The sequence below is a fragment of the Trematomus bernacchii genome, unplaced genomic scaffold (assembly GCF_902827165.1).
Source record: "Trematomus bernacchii unplaced genomic scaffold, fTreBer1.1, whole genome shotgun sequence".
NCBI classification, from domain to species: Eukaryota; Metazoa; Chordata; class Actinopteri; order Perciformes; family Nototheniidae; genus Trematomus; species Trematomus bernacchii.
Genome location: NW_022987723.1, coordinates 320,230 through 337,753, shown reverse-complemented (window position 1 = coordinate 337,753; position 17,524 = coordinate 320,230). Strand labels below are relative to the sequence as shown.

The window sequence follows — 17,524 nt, the reverse complement described above, 5'->3', positions numbered from 1 at the left end:
CTGCATGATACTGACGGGCTGTCAGGAGAGCGAGAGAGCGCTCCGTTTATTATTATAAATTACTGTACACTTTTGAATAATGTAGTTAATCTACTATAATTAGTTTGTTTAATATCGAATCATATCAATTTGTTTTAAAGCTCAATAAATAACAAAGAAGACCTTTGACCGGCACTTTTCTAATTTTGTCTGGAAGATTTAAACTTTAACGGACATTTTGACCGGCAAAAGAATATTCTAACGGGAACTCTGGATTACAGAATGTTTTGGTGCCATTTTGATAGTTTAAATCCTCATTATCAGGATTATATAAATGGATCGTAATCACATTTTGATATCATCCCATTCCTCCTGTGTTGCCTTCTCCCCGGTCCTCCTTGTTATCAGCTAATTGACATGTTTACGAAGGCTAATAGTGACATGACATTTTGATATCATCCCTACTGTCACATTGTCGTCTTCTGCCGTCTTTATTATCGGCTGCTTCAAATGTTTTCTATGTCAATTCGATTTTAAGTAATCACATCACGTATTCTTTCTCAGCAGCTCGAAAAATAATCCCCCCGGGGCGAAGAGAAATGTAAATACAACATCTCATCTTGTATTTTTCCACCTCAAACAAGCAGAGCAGGGGCAGAGACGGCACAGTAATACAAATATCATGATAAATAAACTGAATCTAATCCGAGCCCACTGTGGGATTAGTGCTAATCCTGGAGTGGGAACACCAACAAAACTGGATTTCAGAAACAAATTACCCGACACATGTTCGACACACCGCTCGGGAACATTCACTTGGTTTCATAATAAAGCTTTATTTTCATTGCAATGTTCATACAGCAGGTGCATCTCAAAGTGCTTTAACAACATGGCACACATTACAAATGAATACAGAGAAGTAGAAATTAACTTCAGGTCAGACGGTAAGATGTTCTTTCACACATGCAGTGTAGCAACATAATATAACGGTGTAAAGGTAGGGTAGGTAAGAATGGAGAAACCAGCTCGAGTGCGCTAGAATTTGAAACTACACAACCGGAAAAAATCTGCCCCTTCCTTTAGACTTCCTTACAGAGCCCCTCCTCCAACACACACGAACGCTCACATGACCAATGAGGGCACGAGATAAGTTTGTGCACAGATGGAAGGCTGACAGGCAGGTAGGCCATCCAGTTACTTTAGCCGGGCCGGCTCAGATGATTGGTCGTGCTTTTTACAGCTCCACGGCTTCCACAGATGAAATGTTTTTATGGATTTATTGTCAAAGCATTTAATATATTCATTGCTATCGGGATGTTAAGAGCATTCCATGGAATATAACAAGTGTTTCTGAAGTAAATTACCTATCCTAAAAGGTATGATAATAAAAAGAAATACGATAAAATAAATAATGATCCCTCCCGGTAAGATAAAGAAAGACAAAATTAATAAATACAATAAAATATAAAATAAATAAATAAAACCATTATATATATATAAATCATATTAAGAATAAAAAAATACCTATTCAAAAGGGAATGTCGCGAATAAAACTGTAAAATAAATAATATAAGTAAAAACCTGTAAAATAAATACAACTAAATAATAAAGTTTAAAAGACTATTATAAAGGGGTGTGTCGCTAATCTCTTTATATGTTTTGGACGAGTGCATCCTGTTAATGTGAATCCTCTAGCCCACATGTGTCAAACTCAAGGCCCGGGGGCCAAATCAGGCCCTTGGTGGATTTAATTTCGGCCCGCAGGATAATTTCTAATTACTTTTAGATCTGGCCCACCGGTATATTGCACGCACACCTTCACTCAATCCTGAGGGTCTCCTCCGCTCAGAGCCTGACCCCAAACATTGATGAACTTGCACCCAAGATGAGATGCCAAGTATCTGGCTCGCATCACAGAGCAGCACACTGAGTTTACATGGATGTTTCCTTCTGCACTTTGTTTCTTGAGACAACAGGGCATGTTTGGTTTTTTCTTTGAGGGAAATAGTTTTTTTTGAAGCTGTTGTTGGCCTGTGGAAAAATATAATCATAAGAAATGACTCTGGAAAAGCTGCAGATAGAGCCATAAGAAATGAATGCAACTGATTATTTAATGTTTAAAGTTGTTTTTATAGGCAATCATTTAAGCTTTGTTAGTTCTAGGTTTAATATGTGCAATAAGTTCATTTCAATAAGTTCTGCAAGAAACATTGAACCAGTCCGGCCCTCGACTTGTACCCATTTTTTTATTTTGGCTGTGTATTTGAGTTTGACACCCCTGCTCTTGCCTCTGGATTGTTGCTGCCTGATAATTGCTAACAGGAAGCTACACTGAAGCATCTGTTGTGACTCCTCGAGCCTCGCCTGCGTTCACTCACTGATCCCCTTATTAGTTATGCCTTCACCGTTCTCACTGCCCCCCGCTCCCCCCCCCCCCCCCCCCCCCCCCCCCCCCGCTGCCATCAGTACACATTATCTATGCTCATCTATGTGTATTTTAATACGCCAACACGTCGTGTGACTCACAGCCGAGGCGTCACACTCTCAGAATAGCAGGGCCGGGGGAGGGCGTGGGGGGTCAGCGTCACTCTGTATCTTTAAGGAAAGGGTAAGGACTTCCTCTCCGGCCCTGCACTCACAATGGCTTGCGGGGGGGGCAGGGCAGTGACTGTACAGTGACACACAGCAGGGGGTGAGGCTGCTGCAGGTCGAGGTCGATGAGGGAGGGTAGAGCTGCAGGAGGAGGCCTTTTCCGCTCATTCAGAAGCAGAAAACACACTCAGGAATACTAAAATAAACTCTACCTCCTATGCCTTTTATATATAATCCATCCGTATACATCAGCCCGCCCTCTCAGGTCAAACATGTTCAGTCTACTGTCTGTCCCACGTACTCGCCTTAAGACCCATGGTGATCGAGCGTTCAAGGCCGTGGCTCCTAACCTATGGAACGCTCTGCCCGCTCACCTACGGTCCGCTGACTGTTGACTCTTTTAAAAGTCAGTTAAAGACATTCCTGTTTGGGAAGGCGTTTGGGTAACCTGTGTATTTTATTCTATTTTATCCTATGTTTTTATTGTGTTTTTAGCACTTCCTAACACGTGGCTTGTGTGGTCATTTATTCCTATGATGTTTTGTCAAGCACTTTGTGACTATGTCTGTGAAAAGGGCTTTATAAATACATTTTACTTACTTACTTATTTTCCTTAACCTGGATAGAAAACGTTATGAGGTCAGGGAGCGATGTAAAGAAGACTCATATGGACTTGCAAATGAGAACACACTGACTCTCACACACCACGGTCCAAGGGGTCAGCCACACACAGAACAAACGTAATGATGTAGATAATTATAAAAACTATAATCTTCTGAATCTTACAGCACCATGATTGCAAGGAAAGTAAAAAAAGGATGTTGATGACTCCGCTTTTCACTTGAGTTGGAGCAGTTTAATGATATATTTATCGTTAAACACACTCTCAAATAGTCAAAAAAATATATATATTTTCAATGGAAACAGTTTTGAGATGAAGCAAGATGCAAAGGAGAAATATAAGAATAAAGTAAAAGACAAGCACGTCTATAAGACTGCGTTTTTCGTATCATTTTCCTCTTTCACACATATTTTTGTATTTGCTATACCTACTGTATATTTGTTCACCTTTTTGTCCTTGTTAGATTCTCTGACGGCATACCTGACCCGATTTTATTCTAGGTGTGTTGAAGAGCTAAAAGATACGGAAAATTATCCAACGGTCGGGTCCAATGAGTTCGAAGGGGGCCGGTCAGGGTTTCATGTGTTAATTTTTAATTGTTCTAATGTTATCTACTATAATACGATCATAGACTTGCTGTTTGATTGACCCTCTTGCCCATTTATTTATCAATTAGGAACGTTTGAGCATTATCTCTGAGGACAAATTAGAGATTAACTAGGGAGCAATTGAACTGCTATTGACCTTAACGTGGTAATTAATTAGGTGTATAAATCACCAGACAGTCTTGACTCCTTTGAATACGCTGAGTGTATTAATGTAACCTTAGCTAAACCTCCGTAGACATATCCACTGATGCAGCTTTTCTCCCTCTCTCCCTCTCTCTCTCTCTCTCCCTCTCCCTCCCCCTCTCTCTCTCTCTCTCTCTCTCTCTCTCTCTCCCTCTCCCTCTCCCTCTCTCTCTCTCCCTGCAGTACCTGGGGCATGTGGAGGTGGAGGAGTCCAGAGGCATGCACATCTGCGAGGATGCAGTGAAGCGGCTGAAGACGGTACGTTTCTCTAGAAAACCCCTCCGTACTTCTAGGAACGAGGCTGCTACCAGACATGTCTCCTTTTTTTTCTTCTTCCTTCTCCTCCATTAGACTCCTTCACACTACATCCTACTGACTCCTTCTAACATTTCCTCTACTTCAAGGCAGCTGTACTTGTGTCACCGTGCAGGCGCTGTTTATCCCTGCTTTAGTTTACTCTGTATGTAACGGGTCACGGCTGTAGTGTGACTTGTTGCAGAAGAATGATGTGGATAAAGACACAGAGAAGCATCTGATATATCTCGTGGCATTTATTTTCTGTCTGAGGACAATAAGATCAACACAATGTCCTTTTTAATCTCACGTTGCACGTCACACATTACCTCACCTTACCATAATCAGAATTCCTTTGTTAGTGCCACAGCGGGGACATTTACAGCGCTACAGCAAAAGTGGCATAGCAAGTAGGGCTGCACGATTTGGGGAAATAATTTAATTGCGATTTTTCTGACAGATATTGCGATTCGATTTGCGATATTTGTTTTTAAGCGACCCAACGGAAGTTTATTGTAAAATGCGGCCATATCTCCGGCTAGGAAGGTCGTATCAACGTGCTCCCGTCTCTAGCACCCCCGCAGCCCGAGCTACGAGTGAAAGTCAACTTACATGAAACTTCCGTTGGGTTGCTTTAAAGTCAAGCTTCAGTTTAAGATTCACCCTGTAATAGAAACATGTGATGGAGCATTACTAACCTGACTCAGATGCTTTGTTTCACCAAACCATCCAGGAAAGCTCCATTGAAAGCCATTTGGAAAGGGCAGGCACTTTCAAAAATACTTGGCAGGTGATTGGATCAATCTGTCGATCACCTTCTATCATGGGCCACTTCTGATTGGTTAACAATGGCTGGTACATGTGGAGCACAGCACTTCTGATTCTGATTTTATTTTTTTAAATCGATTAATCGTTCAGCCCTAATAGCAAGTAAAAAAAGCATGCACTAATTCAAAAAGAAGAAAAGCACACACTTGTACACAACAATGGCTCAAACAATGCTGAATCCACTGTGAGGGGAGGGCGGAAATAACAAACAGGAAGTTAACGCCGTGCAACGTAAAAGTGTTCCCATGGGAAACGTAACTTCAAATAACAAATGAAACAAACTCATAGAGATCAAATTCACAACTTAATAAAAAACAAACTAATAATTTACATACATTTTTAACTACATTGCGTGTCAGTGAGGGTCTCCACCCATCCTGACCCTCACATAACCTCCATGGTGTCGGGGGTTTGTTCTCAGAGCCTCCCTCTCCGTCTCAGGCAGAGGAGAGAGCCCGGCATGGACTTCCTGCTGCAGGAGATTCCAGCGGAGTTGCGCAAAAAGCACAAATTCCAGTTTGGGGAGCAGAGCATGGAGCAATCGCTTTTCCATGTAGTCAGTTGTTTGCCAAGGCCCCACCCAGGTCATAAACTCCGTGGGTAAATGAGGCCACAGTCAGGCGGAGCAGCACGTCATGCATCTTTAGGACTTCATTTGAGTTCTGTGCCAGGAAAGGTTACGAAACTCCTGTTGGAAGCGTCTGAGGTTAGCTTTCAGTTTCTGTTCCAATGAATCAGAATCAGTTTTATTTACAAGGTACACATACAAGGAATTTGCTGTGGTGTGCAGAGAAAGATCAGTTAGAGGAATTCAGTTTTAAAAAAGGTATATATTATAGAAATTATCTTGTTTATAAAATAACAAAAATAAGGAAATGTTTAAAAGAAATATATATATATATATATATATACAAAAAATGTACTTGAAATACATGCAGTGTATATAAAACGTAGCATTAAACAGAGAAGTACCAACATGTTTATTTTATAATCAATACCGTTCCTTTTTTTTCTTTTTTTCTGCGTCATAAAATAGTATAAATGGCCTTTTAATCATTTTGCATATTCAACTCAATGACCTCCTAAAGTCTACCTGAGCCACTGAGAGCCGTTTGTTATTTTGATTATACTGTAAACAACTGTGAGAATAGTTTTGTATTTTACGAGTACAGTTTAATGGACAGTAAAACAATTATATTTCCATATTAGTGTCACAGCACGACACAGGCGGAGGGGTCGTCACAACAGTGTGATTAAAGTAATATAATGCAAATGTGAACACACACACAAACACACTCACACTCACACTCACACTCACACTCACACACACACCAGAGTGTTCTAACGGCCGTCCACACCAAGCTCAATAACTATAATGCTATATAAACTATCAAGTTAAATGTGATCATCCAGACTGATAATAAATAACGTTCTCATCAAAAATGGATACTGCTTGTTGAGTTGCATAGTGGGAAGAAGTTACCATAAGGATATAAATGATAAGAAGAAACATGAAAAGTAGCTCCACAATACTTAAATTCAGAAATAAATATTGTGCATACTGTGATTTGGATATTGCACTATTCCATATTGCGATTATGATCAAATGTGTATCAATTGTGCAGCCCTATTTCTTCACATATGGTAGTATAAGTTATGCACGTATAAAACACTTGGCACATAAGCACTAGTACATCTTACCTATGTGTAGGATGTATATTTAGCACTATGTTTTCCTACACTGCTTATATTTACACACAATTACACAACTTCACACACACACAGGGCTCACAGGCAAACACAAATACACACTCGACCTAGAGTCAATTCCCACACTATCAAGCCTAATGAACACACACACACACAGCAGCACATACACACTTGATGAGGTCACATGGTGTACACAGAGCCCGAGGCTGTGAGGTCATTGAGTTACAGTCATTCAGGGCGGACAAACTCTGAGGTCTGAGGTCGACGCGGTGCTTCTGAGTCTCCTCATGACCTTTCCTCAGATGCTCCCTCGCGTCCTCACCACCTAGAGAGGCCTCATTTATAAGTAACCACAGACATGGCTTTATTGATCCCTGTTCATTAGTAGGGTGGGAAATGAACTTGTGCCACATTGAAATTACGTGTCAGGCTGGCAGCTTTTCAACGTCGTCTTCTACACAGTATTTATACGGCTTGACAATATATATGTTTATATTCAAAGCTTCTATAACGTTTTTGAACATAAGCTCTATGCTATATTCTATGACTTAAAGGTAGGGTAGGTAAGAATGGAGAAACCAGCTCAAGTGCGCTAGAATTTGAAAGTACGCAGCCGGAAAAAATCTGCCCCTTCCTTCAGACTTCCTTACAGAGCCCCTCCTCCAACACACACGAACACGCACATGACCAATGAGGGCACCAGATAAGTTTGTGCACGAGATGGAAGGATGACAGGCAGGTAGGCCATCCAGTTATTTTAGCCGGGCCGGCTCAGATGATTGGTCGTGCTTTTTACAGCGCCACGGCTTCCACAGATTAAATGTTTTAATGTATTCATTGCTATCGGGATGTTAAGAGCATTCCATGGAATATAACAAGTGTTTCTGAAGTGAATTACCTACCCTACCTTTAATCATCTTGAAAGCAAAAATCTTCACACAAACGGACTGGACTTAAAAGTATAAATGACCTTTACACGCACTATACGAAGCCACCGTGCCTTGCCTTGCCTTAAAAGATTAAACAACTTAGCATTGCACTTCTATAAAATTGTCAGAAACATGATATTTTTTTGTTATTTTTTGATAAAACCCTCCGTAACATTCCTGTGCCGTGGCTTCTTTCCAGTCGAGTCCTTGTCCTCAAATGGAAGCTCACATGTTAGCTTCACCTTACAGGAAAATGCTGGCAAACAATCACTGCTGGCTGCATACACTGTTCCAACATGGAGCCCATTCATCCTGATGAAAGGAGCTTTGACTTTGCAGATTTATTTTTCCCTGCTCCAAGTTTGTTTACTTGTTGTGCATTCTCCTGCATGTTTATTGTTTTCTCTGCGCTTGTTGAATAGACTTTACATTGAGATGCTTTCACTCAGAAGCATTTCAAACTCAGTTCTTCACAGTTTAAAAACTCACTATAATGAGGAGTATTAACATTCAGCACCACGGCTGTAGAGCGGCGCTGAGACGAGTCGAGCTGACCTTCATTTTCAATTAGTTTTATTCAGATTCTCAGACAAGACCAGGATTGTTAAGAGTGTAGTCTGACGTTGTGCTGTGTCTGCAATGACGCAGCTTTAAAAGATGATCTGACTGACAAAATGAGGTCTGACTCGGGGGGGGGGGGGGGGGGGGGGGGGGGTTCTCTGTAGAATAATTTAAATAATCGGGCAGTCCTGATGCTGTTTGTAGTGACGCTTTAATGTCGGTTATCTAACTGACATGGGAGGAATCTCTGTCTGTCTTTCAATCTGCTAAAGAACCGATCAGCCTCACAATTTGTGGGTGTATTTCTGAGGAGCCTTTTTAGAGTGTGAGACTTGAGTGTGCGATGTAAACACTATGATATCAGGACTGAAAACCTATTGGCTTCGACTGCCCCTATGTCATTCAAACGGTAAATAAAAGAGCTTGCCATTTCTGTATGTGGCACTTTACACGGTTTGTCCTATTTGACGCTAATGCACTTTCTGAACTGATATCCTCATGGTTGATTGCACTTATTTTATGTCGCTATGGACAGGGTGTCCGCGGGGTCTTAAAAAGTATTACAAGTTGATAACTCAATTCAGCGAAAATGAAGGCTATTAAAAAGTATTAAACAGCATTTTCCAAGGTATTACATTTGGTAGCTTGTTTTCAATAAGTATATAAATTGTCCAAAGAGGTTGTATTCTACAGTGTGCCTGAATGTAATCATTGCGTAGGTGTGTAGTGTGATTCTGTGTAGTTTATTTATGGCATCCCGTTGGATTTGACGTCATCTGAACAGGACATCGCACGCTCACTGCTTGATAGCGTGCGAAGGTCCGAAGATAAGGAGGAAGGACAATCAATACTGTATATAGTAAATGTGAGGTAAAGTGTGTCGCCAATGTAACCGGTTAGAACTCAAAGTGGCGATGAGTTCTTAAAATGTATGGAAAGGGTCTTAAAAAAGGTCTTAAAAGGTCTTACATTTGACTTCAGGATTCCTGCATATACCCTAATGGATGAAAGGGCCAGATAAATAAAAAACAATGTGTTTTTCAGACCAAACCGGATGTTAGCAAGGTTAACTGGTTCCCTCAACAAACAGCCAATGAGATTTTCCCATAAATAAGCTCTGTGGCAAATAAACGTTTATGGTGTTTAGACGTTTTGTTCGGCAAGATTATGATTTTTGAATCGCAAATGCAATCCTCAGATCGTAAAAAAAGCTAATGTAGTATAGCGTATATTTTACCGATGCTGCGCTATGATTGGCCGTTCTGCAGGCAAGAAGAGGTTTTTAAGGAAAGGTAAATTAGTCAGCAATCAGGCCCACACCTTAATATCCAATAAGGGGCTGTTTCCTGAATATCAGCAGCCACAACACGACACAGTCTGGCAGCACTTAATGCAAGAGAGATGAAGAAAACAGTGAAAGGATGAATAAGGAGGAAGGACATGATAATATCCGCATGTATGTCTGGCTTTCCCTTTGCCTAGAGGGCATGTGTTGGTGGTCCAGCCATCAACCGTGGGTGTGTGTGTGACAGCTATAGCTCTGAGCATACAACCATTGTTTTCCCAGCAGCCTTTGGGGCAGTAATGAGAGTTTTCTCACAGCGTTGTGACCCGTGACTCAGAGGGGAGGATTGATGGTGGAGGAGGAGGCTGCACTGCGGCACCATCAACCTCTAGGCCGCCCTTTTTAACGTTATCGTCATGACATCACTTCCTGTTGCTGCTGGCCGATAGCCCAGGGTTGGAGGAGTATCTGAGTTGTAGAAGTAGGAACGTTTTTGTGTTACTCTTGAACTCGTAGTGTTTTGGCACCAGGAGATGCCGACATGCTGAAGGAATTTCACCCAGTAGCCTCAGGATGCATCACCGACAGAGGGAATAAATCCATCTGACAGTGTGTATATTAACCAGAGCTTTGCATTAAGACGTTTAGTGAGACACGGTATGAAAAGCTGCCTGAGAAACCTCTCCACCCCGAATACAGATATTTCACGAGTAAACACATAATGTGGGAAACTAAAAGAGAGAAATAAAACTAGAAAAGGTCAAACGATCGAGTGCAGATGCGGTGGTAAAGAGGATTTAAAACAATGGATGTATTCATGTGAGATCTTGCCCAATCATGAATGGAATTTATAAACCGATAATGTGGTTCAAAATGAGACCAAACTTTTATATTGTCTGTTTTTGAGTCATGCAAAAAGCCTAAATGTGTATCAGACAAGTTAAAGGTTGATTTTAGCCGAGCAACTGCTGGAAATGCTTCTTGCTACTCAAGCAGTCAATGACGTTAAAACATTAAATTAAAAAAATATATGGATTTAAAAAGTGTGAATCAACAGAACCACAAGAAATCCTTTAGCTTTCAGTCATAAATGTTCACAAAATATTAGAGTGAGTGGTCCAGACAGACAGGAAGACACTCATAGAAGCAAACAAACAAACAATTGTCACCCCGTAGACTCTCAGTATTAGCAATTAAGTGTGTTTTAAAGTCAACTTCCTCTTTTCTGTATCCACTCTGCAGGCTGGTAGTGGACATGGATTTCAAACGTTGCAGCACATGTTGTAAGGTGTGATTTTTTTTTTTGATAAAAAGTTGCGCAAGATGTGTTATTCGTTGTTGCACATCCTGCTGCTGCTGCTGCTGCTGTAGGAGGTGTTTGCCAGTTCAGAAATGACGTTTATCCACGAGCTCGGTGAACCACTTTAAGGGGTTTTCATCTGGGTTGCAATGTTATTCACAACATAGAAAGGTTTCCATTTTTGCCTGGTTGGCTTCACCTTGATCTTTCAAAACTCCACTGTCCTTTCTGCCCAGAAATCTTTCCTCCTCCTGTAGTTTCTCCCACATTGAATACCTGAATATTGTATTACCTTTTTTTTGTTCGTGTTGTACTTTTTTTTGTCCTTTTTTAAGCAGGTTTGTATTGTGGTGTTGCTGAGAAAAAAAGTCCAAATCCCCTCCCCCCTACACAACCCTCTCATTCTTGTTATATATAGAGATGTTTCTTCCTTAACTTTACTAACACTCACTATGCAGGTTCTACCACCGTCTGCATGTCTTTCACAAACACTCACACACACTAGGGCTGCACCATTTGTGAAAAAAGTACTTATTGCAATCATGAATCAGGAGGAAGTGATCATTTTTGCATCATTTTTTCTCATTATCATTGACATTTTGAATATTATACTAGTCCATATTGCAATTTAGAACACTTTTCTATGAATGGTGCAGCTCTAACTCACACTAACAAGTGCTTAGCTCACTCCCAATGAGGTGAATCATGCATTAACATGGTGGTCTGGGTGCTGTCTCCACCATGGCAGTGTAACAGGAGCAGAGTGGCACTCCTCTCCCAGCTTACAGGGGGGAGAGGAGAGGAGAGGAGAGGAAGGAGGTGAGGAGGGAGGAGAGAAGGGAGGATTAGGACCAGGCTGGGTTAGGTGGTTGTGGTTCCTTTATTCTTTTAGGACGGCCTAAACTTGACCTCTGACTGAGTCTGGACGCTAGATAGTTCCAGGCTCGAGTCAGAGATCTAACCACGGTCTGAGGGAATGAGTTTCTGTCTGAGGGAATGAGTTTCTGTCTGAAGGAAGGAGTGTCTGATTGAGGGAATGAGTTTCTCTCCGAGCGAATGTGTCTCTGTCTGAGGGAATGTGTTTCTCTCAGAGGGAATGAGTTTCTGTCTGAAGGAATGAGTGTCTGATTGAGGGAATGAGTTTGTGTCTGAAAGAATGAGTGTCTGATCGAGGGAATGAGTGTCTGTCTGAGGGAATGAGTTTCTGTCTGAAGGAATGAGTTTCTCTCCGAGCGAATGTGTCTCTGTCTGAGGGAATGTGTTTCTCTCAGAGGGAATGAGTTTCTGTCTGAAGGAATGAGTTTGTGTCTGAAGGAAGGAGTGTCTGATTGAGGGAATGAGTTTGTGTCTGAAGGAAGGAGTGTCTGATTGAGGGAATGAGTTTCTCTCCGAGCGAATGTGTTTCTGTCTGAGGGAATGAGTTTGTGTCTGAAAGAATGAGTGTCTGATCGAGGGAATGAGTTTCTGTCTGAGGGAATGAGTTTCTGTCTGAAGGATGCGTTTCTGTCTGAGGGAATGAGTGTCTGATCGAGGGAATGAGTTTCTGTCTGAGGGAATGAGTTTACGTCTGAGGGAATGAGTTTCTGTCTGAGGGAATGAGTTTCTGTCTGAGGAAATGAGTTTCTGTCTGAAGGAATGAGTTTCTGTCTGAAGGAATGAGTGTCTGATCGAGGGAATGAGTTTCTGTCTGAGGGAATGAGTTTCTGTCTGAGGGAATGAGTTTCTGTCTGAGGGAATGAGTTTACGTCTGAGGGAATGAGTTTACGTCTGAGGGAATGAGTTTCTGTCTGAAGGAATGAGTTTCTGTCTGAAGGAATGAGTGTCTGATTGAGGGAATGAGTTTCTCTCTGAGGGAATGAGTTTCTCTCTGAGGGAATGAGTTTATGTCTGAGGGAATGAGTTTCTGTCTGAAGGATGCGTTTCTGTCTGAGGGAATGAGTGTCTGATCGAGGGAATGAGTTTCTGTCTGAGGGAATGAGTTTACGTCTGAGGGAATGAGTTTCTGTCTGAGGGAATGAGTTTCTGTCTGAAGGAATGAGTTTCTGTCTGAAGGAATGAGTGTCTGATCGAGGGAATGAGTTTCTGTCTGAGGGAATGAGTTTCTGTCTGAGGGAATGAGTTTACGTCTGAGGGAATGAGTTTACGTCTGAGGGAATGAGTTTACGTCTGAGGGAATGAGTTTCTGTCTGAAGGAATGAGTTTCTGTCTGAAGGAATGAGTGTCTGATTGAGGGAATGAGTTTCTCTCTGAGGGAATGAGTTTATGTCTGAGGGAATGAGTTTCTGTCTGAAGGAATGAGTTTCTGTCTGAAGGAATGAGTGTCTGATTGAGGGAATGAGTTTCTCTCTGAGGGAATGAGTTTCTGTCTGAGGGAATGAGTTTCTGTCTGAGGGAATGAGTTTCTGTCTGAAGGAATGAGTTTCTGTCTGAAGGAATGAGTGTCTGATTGAGGGAATGAGTTTCTCTCTGAGGGAATGTGTTTCATTCGTTTCCAGCACAGGAACAAATACATCAGTGATTTACCTGCTGATTGATCGGTACATCTCCAGTTGTTGTTGTTGTTGTTGATTATTTAAATCACAATCAAACCTGGGGATGTCACTTCCTGGTTCCCTGGCTTCCTGTGTGGTAATACTAACAGTTATCATCATGAAGTCAATAACCCTCACTGTGTCTCCATCACCATCAACACACCATCACAGTGGAGTCATGTTCCTGCCTCACTCATAACCCAGCTTCACCTCCACCAAACAAAACGACCCCCCCCCTCCTCCCCCTCCTCCCCCTCCTCCCCCTCCTCCTCCTCCTCCTCCTCCTCCTCCTCCTCCTCCTCCTCCTCCTGTGGGCTCCATACAATTTTTTTAGACTTCGTAGGTAACATTTTCATGCCTTGTTCCTCCCCCGTCTCCTCCACCCCTCTCACCCGCCCTCCCTTTTTACCACTTCCAGGACAGGAAATTCTTCAAAGGATTCTTTGCAAAAGTAAGTTATTGCTTTGTGTCTCAGTGTGTCTCTTTATGATCAGCGGTATGACATTTGTTGTTATTATTATAATTTTTTTCCTCCTCTTCACGTAACCCAATTCACCCTTTGATCACTTCTAAAGGTGTGTGTGTGTGTGTGTGTGTGTGTGTGTGTGTGTGTGTGTGTGTGTGTGTGTGTGTGTGTGTGTGTGTGTGTGTGTGTGTGTGTGTGTGTGTGTGTGTGTGTGTGTGTGTGTGTGTGTGTGTGTGTGTGTGTGTGTGTGTGTGTGTGTGTGTGTGTGTGTGTGTGTGTGTGTGTGTGTGTGTGTGTGTGTGTGTGTGTGTGTGTGTGTGTTGTGTGTGTGTGTGTGTGTGTGTGTGTGTGTGTGTGTGTGTGTGTGTGTGTGTGTGTGTGTGTGTGTGTGTGTGTGTGTGTGTGTGTGTGTGTACACTGAACAGTTGTGTGTGAACGGACGTTTGACTGATGGTGCACACTCTTCAACTGCATCGTCACCACAAATTCTTCCACCTTTCTTTTATTAGATTATAGTTTGGGCACTCGTGAAAACAACCTCTCTTGTATCTCTTACCTGGTGCTTTCTCTTTATTGACAGGTGTGCTTTGTGTGTGTGTTGACTTATTGATTTGGTACCAAGGAAAGGTTCAATGGGAAGTCATGTTATTATAAAACTAAAACATTACTGACTCTTTCCTGTTGTGTTTGGTTTGCAGGCGGGGAAGAAGGCAGTGCGCGCCGTGTTGTGGGTGTCGGCAGACGGTCTTCGTGTTGTAGACGACAAAACAAAGGTAATAATAAGTCTCTGAAGTCTTAGGAAAGACCTTTTTATTATAAATAAAAGCTCCTACAGGAAGTCCACGTGGCTTTAGGAGCTTTATAGAAGCTGGTAATGGTAGTGAAGCTGCTGTACTTGTGCTCCAGTGACCTCCAAGAGGCCCTCTTTGTAAATATGTACTCTGCACCTGCAGGAGTGGATAGGAGTTAAACTGTCAGGATAGTTACACTGACACCTGCTGGAGAGATGTGGTAATACATCAACAAGGTGTCATGGTTTCCTCTAACCCTTTTAAACTGTACGGTATGTAATATACATGTTATATATTGTAGTGCAAGGACTTCTTTTTATTCTAACTTCTTATGTTCATTTAAATATTTGTATTGTATTTTATATTTTTGATGGGACTTGTTTTTATATTAATATTTTTTGATATCTTTTATTTGACATCATTCATTTAACTTGTGATGTTTATAGAAATATATCTCCATTTTAATTGTATTTATTTTATCTTTTTATTTCACTTGTCTTGCGTTTATAATTATATTTTGATTCTATCTTTGGGTTTTTTTCATCTATGATTTTATTTGATCTCAATTTTCCCCCATGGAAAGTATTCTGATTTGATTTCTAACATTTGTTGACAGCTTTAGGTTATAAAATAGAAGATATATTATGTAAGGGATTATCCCGCTTATTACACGGCCACATTCTCAACAAAGTAACGACATGACTCCCAATATTAATTGAAATGCTTTTATAGATTTAGGAAATGTTTTTATTGATTTAAAAAATAGTAGGCTATTATTGATTTCAAATGATATGCATCCGCTAAGAAAAATAGTCCGTTGTTACCGTTTGAACTACGTAGCAACGGCAGGAACTGCTTCGATAGCGTTTTTGAGGACCTTTTTGATTACAGATTTGAAAACATCGCTGCTTGCTTTAAAAGTAGCGCAATTCATGATGTCAAACCTTGGGAAGTATCTAGATATCCCTGCCCTAATGACAAAGGAACTGGCAACTGAATATGTTTTGCCGTTTGATGTCTATGTCTGGACCGTTGTGTAAAAAGGAGGGTTTCTGCCCCGTTACTTCTCCGCTGTTTTCTTGTCCCAGTTTGCTTTTCGGCCAAACTGTATACAGTTAAATCGACCGAACTTCTTTCTGCAGATTTGAGCGTCCTTAACAACGGTCTGTCTGTTCTGGATTAACAACGTGTCACGTGTTCTGAATTGACCAATCAGAATCGAGTATTCAACTAAGCCATGTAATAAAATAAAGTATATAATACAAGAATAATATTGAATTATATTTACCTGTTGCAACTATGTTGTAAAAGTATAGAAAATAAACTATTGTAAATATTCCAAGCCCCCTTTCCCTGAGTGAGAGATTATCTTTCAGCGTCAGGCTAACCTTTTGAACTTCTGGAGCTGCTATTAGTTCAATCTTATTCAAGTGCTCTTGAACCCAGGTCTTCACATTGAAGTGCTGCTCACTGTCCAATCATTCAGATCTCATTGAATTGACTCAAGGGTCACTTTACCCATAATGAGCTGATAATAACGAGGTGAACATGTGTTTGCAGGACCTGATTCTAGACCAGACGATAGAGAAGGTGTCGTTCTGCGCTCCGGACAGAAACTTTGAGAGAGCGTTCTCCTACATCTGCAGAGACGGAACCACGCGGCGCTGGATCTGCCACTGCTTCATGGCCATCAAAGACTCGGTGAGAAGAACACATTTTGCGCTCACAGCTGATTGGTTACAGCAGGGGTGTCCAAACTACAGCCCGGGGGCCATTTTGCATCGGCCCTCAGCAAATTCAAAAAGTATAATGGAGTACGGCCCACAAATGAAACTTGTGCTTGTCTTGTATTGTACTTCTTAAATATAGATGAAAACACATATTACACAGTATTCATGTGTTAAGAAGCCCACTTTTTAAACAAATTCAGTCCATTAAAGTTGGAAACATTTTCTATCAAATCTTAGTTGATAAGAAAAAAAGCCCAATAACTTACTTCCATAACACACTTGAAATAAACCCTTCTTATTTTCTCTTATAGTAATCAATCTGAGGTTCCTGTTAAACTGTGTGTGTGTGTGTGTGTGTGTGTGTGTGTGTGTGTGTGTGTGTGTTGTGTGTGTGTGTGTGTGTGTGTGTGTGTGTGTGTGTGTGTGTGTGTGTGTGTGTGTGTGTGTGTGTGTGTGTGGTGTGTGTGTGTGTGTGTGTGTGTGTGTGTGTGTGTGTGTGTGTGTGTGTGTGTGTGTGTGTGTGTGTGTGTGTGTGTGTGTGTGTGTGTGTGTGGTGTGTGTGTGTGTGTGTGTGTGTGTGTGTGTGTGTGTGTGTGTGTGTGTGTGTGTGTGTGTGTGTGTGTGTGTGTGTGTGTGTGTTTAATTGTGCTAGCTTAATTTATGAGGGGCCCAGCTCTTCGTATATTTTTCTGTATGTGTCCCTCTGTGAAAAAGGTTTGGACCCCCCTGCATTACAGACTGTTTTACAACGGGTTCAAAAAGCAGTTCAGCCAATCACAATAAAGGACTAGGACTAGAATCTAATTTATAATGTTTTTTGAAACCATGTTTATAAAGTGCTATGTCTAGGAGCTCTGTGTGAATAATAATTGTTCCCTGGTCTGTTTCAGGGCGAGCGTCTCAGTCACGCTGTGGGTTGTGCGTTCGCCGCCTGTCTGGAGCGGAAACAGAAACGTGAGAAGGAGTGCGGCGTCACGGCGACCTTCGACGCCAACAGAACCACCTTCACCCGTGAGGGCTCGTTTCGGGTTACTACGGCAACAGAGGCGGCAGAGCGGGAGGAAGTGATGAGGCAGATACAGGACGCTAAAAAAGGTTAGTATAAAAAGTCTGGT

The 17,524-nt window shown here is 41.6% G+C and overlaps 1 protein-coding gene across 1 annotated transcript in view; it reads left to right on the top strand.

The window, feature by feature from the left end:
- Positions 1 to 17,524, top strand: part of numb (NUMB endocytic adaptor protein) — a 57,808-nt gene that overhangs the window by 34,499 nt on the left and 5,785 nt on the right. Inside the window, 5 exon segments of the mRNA XM_034144378.1 lie at positions 4,168 to 4,242; positions 13,841 to 13,873; positions 14,587 to 14,661; positions 16,240 to 16,380; positions 17,300 to 17,504. Of these exon segments, the coding sequence (XP_034000269.1) occupies positions 4,168 to 4,242; positions 13,841 to 13,873; positions 14,587 to 14,661; positions 16,240 to 16,380; positions 17,300 to 17,504 (529 nt within the window).